This window comes from Mastomys coucha, unplaced genomic scaffold (assembly GCF_008632895.1).
Source record: "Mastomys coucha isolate ucsf_1 unplaced genomic scaffold, UCSF_Mcou_1 pScaffold22, whole genome shotgun sequence".
NCBI classification, from domain to species: domain Eukaryota; kingdom Metazoa; phylum Chordata; class Mammalia; order Rodentia; family Muridae; genus Mastomys; species Mastomys coucha.
In genome coordinates this window covers 128,013,245-128,019,999 of record NW_022196905.1, presented here as the reverse complement: position 1 = coordinate 128,019,999, position 6,755 = coordinate 128,013,245, and the positions used below count along the sequence as shown (strand labels likewise).

At 45.1% G+C, this 6,755-nt stretch overlaps 1 protein-coding gene across 1 annotated transcript in view; it reads right to left on the bottom strand.

Annotated features, from left to right (window-relative positions):
* Gtf2ird2b (GTF2I repeat domain containing 2B) overlaps positions 1–6,755 on the bottom strand; it is a 39,044-nt gene that overhangs the window by 29,645 nt on the left and 2,644 nt on the right. The window contains exons 2-3 of the mRNA XM_031391157.1: positions 1,993–2,093; positions 661–799 (exon numbers count right to left, since the gene is read on the bottom strand). Of these exons, the coding sequence (XP_031247017.1) occupies positions 661–799; positions 1,993–2,088 (235 nt within the window). The 5' untranslated portion in view covers positions 2,089–2,093. The remainder of the gene's footprint in view (positions 1–660; positions 800–1,992; positions 2,094–6,755) is intronic.

Genomic DNA, 6,755 nt, shown 5'->3' with positions numbered 1-6,755 from the left:
TGTGATGGGATCCCATGCCCTCTTCTGGTGTGTCTGAAGACAGCTACAGTGTACTCATATACATAAATCTTTTTTAAAAAAAATCAATAAATACAATAACATGACATTAGAATGAAGAATAAAAAAATCAGGCCAGGTGGTGGTGGTGGTGCACACCTTTAATCCCAGCACTTGGGAGGCAGAGGCAGGTGGATTTCTGAGTTCGAGGCCAGCCTGGTCTACAGAGTGAGTTCCAGGACAGCCAGGGCTATACAGAGAAACCCTGTCTCGAAAAACAAAAAAACAAAACAAAACAAAAAAATCAATATGATTAGGTCAGGCAAGGTACTGCATGCCTTTAAGTCCAGCACTCAGGAGGCAGGGGCAAGGAAGATCTCTGTGAGTTTAAGGCCAATCTGGTCTACACAGCAAATCTCAGATCCACTAGGGCTACATAGTGAGACCCTGTCTCAAAAAAGAATTATAAAATGAAATATGAGAATAAAAGTGGGGATACAGTTCAGTTGTGGAATATTTACATAGCATATGGGAGGCGCTAAATTCAATCCCAGATATACAAACCAACCAACCAGACAGACAGACAGACAGACAGACAGACAGACAGACAGACAAATAGCATCAGGGATGGGACAATAACTGGGTACAACACTGGCTACCTACAGTGCTGTGCAAAGTCTTTCTGGAGATCCTGTCTGGCATTGACAAAGGCACAGCCTCGCTCCGTCCCCACCACGTACACGTCCGTGTCATACACAGCGATGCAGGCCACCTCGGCCTTGGACTTGGCCAGCTCTTTACACTGAAACAGAATGACAAGGGCGGGTTCTACACATGCAGGCCTAGAGTTGCTTAGATAGGCTTAGGAGCCCTACTGGAGAGAAGAAGGAAAAATCAAGGACAAGAAAGATGGCTCACAAGTGGGATCCCAGTGCTTTGGAGGTGGAGTCAGGGGGATCAAAACCTCTGCTTTGTAGCAGGTTCAATGTCATTGTGGGCTGGATGAAAATCTGTCTTAAAAAACTAAGCAAAAGTGGGACAACTGCTAAAAGAGACTTTATCTCAGATCACCAAACTTAGTCACTTACTCTCCCTTAAACATCATCCATATTCTTTTTTATTTGATTATTATGAGTAACCATATTAGATGGTGTGTATGTATGTGTATGCATGCATGTATGTATGAGTAACTATATTAGATGGTGTGTACGTATGTGTATGCATGCATGTATATATACAGTACTCATGAGAAGGTCAGAGAACAACTTACAAGTGTTAGCTTTCTCCTTCCACTTGTGGGTCCCGGGACTTGAACTCAGATAGTCAGGGTTGGTGTCAAGCTCCTCTACCTACAGAGCCATCTTACTGGCCCTACTTTATGGTTATTGTATTCACCTATAGAAACACACAGACACAGGATAGAAGACCTGTGAGGGGGTCTGATCTGCCCTCGTGTGTTATACCCCAGAGTCTAGAAGGGGCCTGGATGTAGGAGACCTATCATAAATGCTTGTTAAATGCAGCAATGAATCCACTCCCGTTCTGTGGTTTTTAGGACAGATATTTCTAGCTTTCTTCTTCTTTACAGGGTGAAAAGGACAGGCTCATGTGTCCCATACTGGCCATGAACTCACTATGTTATGCTGACAAAATTACCACCTGAGTTTGATCTCCAGGACCCATGTGATGGCTAGAGAACACCCGCTTCCCAAAAGTGTCCCGCTAATCTCCTGGTGCATTCTATGGGACATACACATCACATCCACTAAAGAAAGACATGTAAAAACATCAAAACAACCCTTAGGTGACCTTGAACTCCTGACCTTCTTTATCTACCTCCCAAAGTGCTGGGGTTTCCAGGTGTGTACCACCAGGCTGCACTGAAGGACACCCTCAAACAGACACAAGGGGGGTACAAAGAAGAGACACAGAAGTGTGTCACTGTCCTTCAGCCCAGCAACAATCTGAGACATCGGCAGAGCCACAGAGTCTCACCATGGACTCCAGGGCAGACATGAGGAAGGTCACCACCATCCTGCCGTCCGAGGTCTCATCTCCGATGGGCTGAGTGGGCACTGCTACTTGGGCCATTGTTCCTGTGGAGGAGAAACAAGGAAGTGAGTGAGCGGTGGGAAGCCTCAATGTTCTTGTGATCACATGATGACAGCTCTGTGGGTGTGAAGGGAGGGCCCATCATGGTTTACAGGTCAGGTGCCTAGGCTGGTGCAGGATGGAGATGCCAGAAGCTCTAGGAGGTAAGATGTCCTTAGGACACTGAAGGCATCAGGTCGTCTTTGTACGATACCCAGACCCTACCTCACCCGCAGCTCCCACGGCAGAGAAGCAAGGTGCATGGAGGCAGCAATGTGTGGGTCAGGTTGCTCCCATCATTGCAGACCAGTAAGTTCTTCAGAGAAGAGTGTCACATCTTTTTTTTTTTTAAATTGGATATTTTATTTACATTTCAAATGTTATCCTCTTTCCCCGTCTCCCCCCCCCAAACCCCTATCCCATCTTCCCTTCCCCTGCTTCTATGAGGGTGTTCCTCCATCCACCCACTCACTCCCACCTCCCCCCCTTGATTCCCCTACACTGGGGGCATCTCTCGAGCCTTCATAGGACCAAGGACCTCTCCTTCCATTGATGCATGACAAGGCCATCCTCTGCTACATATGTAGCTGGAGCCATGTGTACTCCTTGGTTGATGGCTTAGTCCCTGGGAGCGCTGGGAGGTCTGGTTGGTTGATACTGTTGTTCTTTCTATGGGGTTGCAAACCCCTTCAACACCTTCAGTCCTTTCTCTAACCCCATGCTCAGTCCAATGCTTGGCTGAGAGCATCCGCCTCTGTATTTGAAGGGCTCTGGCAGGGCCTCTCAGGAGACAGCCATATAAGGCTCCTTTCAGTGTGCACTTCTTGGCATCTACAATAGTGTCTGGGTTTGGTAACTGTATATGGGATGGATCCCCAGGTGGGACAGTCTCTGGGTGGCCCTTCCCTCAGTCCCTGCTCTACACTTTATCTTTATATTTGTTCCTGTGAGTATTTTGTTCTCCTTCTAAGAAGGATGGAAGCGTCCACACTTTTAAAAAGACAGGATCTCCTGGCTGACCTGGAATTCAATCTGTAGACCCAGCAAGGAGGCCTTAAAATAAAGATCTACTCACTTCTGCTTCCTCAGGGTTGGGATTAAAGAATGTGCCGCCACACCTGGACGTTTTGTTTTATTTTATTTTATTTCGCAAACAGCTCTTATCAGCCCATCACACTGACACGGAACTATGCATCCAAAGATGACTTTGAATTCCTTCCTCAGTTTTCCATCTGCTGAGAAAACAAGACACATGCCACCATACCTTTCTTTGACAAGAAAGAAATGACAGACAGTGTGAGAGGGACCGATCTGGGGGGATTACTGGTTGGCATCAATTCTGCATCAAGCAGGAGTAAAGAATCAATGGTGTCTCATTTATTATGCTCTATATGTATACTGTATGTAACAACATAGGAGGCAGGGGAATCTTCCTTCCTTTTATCCTTCCTTCTGTCCTTCCTTTGCTTTTGTTTTTGAGACATGGCTTCTCTGTGTAGCCCTGGCTGTCCTGGAACTCACTCTGTAGACCAGGCTGGTCTTGAACTCAGAAATCAGCCTGTCTCTGCCTCCCAAGTACTAGGATTAAAGGCGTGTGCCACCACCGCCCGGCCTAGATCGTAGGTTTTATATAGTAATTAACTTTTCTTTAACTGCAGATTACAGGGCTGGACTGTGGCTCGGTGGCTAGAGCACTCTTAATGAGAGTGCTTGGAGTCTGGATTGCATCCTCAAAAAGGAAAACAAACAAACAACTAGTGCACTCTTGGAATCCCAGCATCTAAGAAGGGGAAAGAGGGGTCAGAAGCCAAGGTCATAGTAGATTACAGAGCTCAAGCCTAGCCTGGCTACAACGAGACTCTGTTTCAAAAAAGGTCAAAATAAAACAAAGTAAAGTTTTACTAGAACATATATCCACCCTTCAGTTTAGTTCAATGTTCTCGGTCTTCCTAATGATGTGACCTTTCAATCCATTTTGACTCTTCCTCATTTCTTGGTGACTCCCCTGACCATAACATTATTTTGTTACTAGTACATAACCGTAGTTTTGCTACTGTTGTAAAGTGTAATGTGAATCTCTAATATGCAGGATATCTGGCATGTGATCCCACCTCCCGTCTACCTCTGGATGCCTTCCGCAAAGCCAGGGCCCAGTGTTTGTGAGGGAGACCAAGAATCCTTGAGGAGTGCAGCTGCCTGAGGTGCTACATGGATAGCCAGGAGCTAGAAGGTTATTTTCTGGTCTCCTGGTCAAGAAGACAAATGTTTTGAGGCTATCTTCATTGCCTTTTAATATCTACTTGCTGTCACCTCTGTTTCTGGCCTAGCATCTTTAGGACCACTGTGTGACATTCTTGGAGCTGGAACAAAGTCCCCTAGCCCTCTGTCTTTACCAGCCGCCAGCTAAAATGCAGATGACGGATGAGGGGGTGGTGGTGCATGCCTTTAGTCCCAGCACTTCAGAGAAGGCAGAAATAGGCCAGCCTGGTCTACAGAGTGAGTTCCAGGACAGCCAGAGCCACACAGAGAAACTCTGACTCAGAAAACAACAACAAAAAACCCAACCAAACAACCACACAAAAGCCTATGTATGACAATAAATGGTATAGTCTGAGCGCTGTAGGTAGGAGAGGTGTGACAAGATTGAAAGACTCAGTGGGTCCCAGGTATTATATCCACTTTGGGTCATTAGGCTTAGCAGCAATCAACTTTACCCACTGTGCCATTTCTGTAGCACATTGGCAAATTTTATTTTTAGAAAGCTGGGCATCATAATCAACCACCTATAATCTTAACACTAAGGGAGATGGTCAGCAAGGCCAGCCTGGGCTACATACCGAGACTGTCTCAAAAATAAATAACTTATGCTCTTGCCTCTATCTCTTGCCTCTCGTTCTCTTGCTCCCTCTTACTCCTCCTCTCTTCCCATTCCCTCCCCCGTCTCTTCACATGGTCATGTCTAGCCTCTACTTCTCTACTCACTCCTTCTCTCTGCCTTTCTCTGCCTCTACTACCCTCTTAACTCCCCCTCCCCATGCCCTGAATAAACTATATTCTATACTAAAAAAAGAAAAAGAAAAAAAGAAGATAAATAGTTTATGCATGGTGGTCTAACCTTGGACTCCCAGAAATTCTAGATGCTAAGACAGGATAGGATGAACACCTTAGGGAGATCTTGCCTCAAAATAACATTAATAAATATGTTGGGGCCTGGAGCCAAGGTTCGGTGGTTAAGTTTCAGTTTACCCAGTTTCAGTTCTCAGATCCCACAAGGCAACTCATCTGGATCTGGTTCCAGGAGATTTGGTGCCCTCCTCTGGCCTCTGCTGGCACTGCATGCATGTGGTGTAAAGACATACAGGCAGGCAGAATATCCACACACATAAAATAAAAATAAGTAAATCATAGCCAGGTGATGCCGACACGCATCTTTAATCTCAAGCAGTTGGGAGGCAGAGGCAGTCAGATCTCTGTGAGTTTGAGGCCAGCCTGATTTATAGTGCAAGTCCCAGGACAGCCAGGCCTGTTACACAGAGAAACCCTGCCTTGAAAAACCTAAATAAATAAACAAACAAGTCTATATAAAATACAAAACATAAGTCTGCTGCTGTAGCCCAGGGATTCTGGGCTCAATCTCAAGTATAAACTAACACCAATAAGACAGAACACCCACAAAGCTTGACCCAGAAATTCTATTCTTCAGTAAACACCCACAAAGAATACAAAAATAAATACCCATATCCAACGCACAGAGAAACACAGTGGTGCCATCCACAACAGACAAACATGCTATATTTAGCCTTCTACTTAAATAGATTATTTAGTTATATGGGCATATCTGTGTGTGACACATGTGTGAGCATGCTCAGGTGCCTGGATAGGCCAGAAGATGAGCTCCCTGATATGGGTTCTCAGAAGTATGCTCTGGTCCTCTGCACGGGCAACAAGCACTCTGAAGTGCTGAGCCAACTCTCTAGCACCTCCATTTATTTTTATTTTTTATAAACAAAGAGGTCTTATTTAATTAGGTTCATAGAAAACAATTAACTGCTCAAAAGACACCCCCCCCAAAAGAAAACAATTAACTGTATAAAACTTACAGTGAACAACGGCCATGTTTGAAAACAGCTACAAGGCTCAAAGGAGAACACAGGATTGTAATGAGCAGAGTTACAGAACATACTAAAGAGTTTTGTATAGCTAGCTCCCTGGAACTGATGGGGTCACATTGTTAAGTATTGATTTTTTAAAAAAGAATTTATTTTATGTGAGTACACTGTCTCTGTCTTCAGACACACCAGAAGAGAGCATGGCATCCCATTACAGGTGGCTGTGAGTCACCGTGCCATTGCTGGGAATTGAACTTGGAACCTCTGGAAGAGCAGTCAGTGCTCTTAACTGCTGAGCCATCTCTCCAGCCCTTACATGCTGACTTTTGCTTCATGCTGCTTCACTGGCAGATCTCAGTCTTCAAAGCACAAGCAGCTGCTACTCTGAACTGAACACAACATTTCAAAAATCTGGAACTCTTGGTTATAGCACATTTGGGCTGCTGACCACCATCAGGGTGTCCCTAACTTGCCTATGTGACAGGTGACATCATAGTGCCCAGACAAAAAAACGCTTGGAAGCAACCGCACCATGCATCTTTTTTTTTTTTTTTTTTT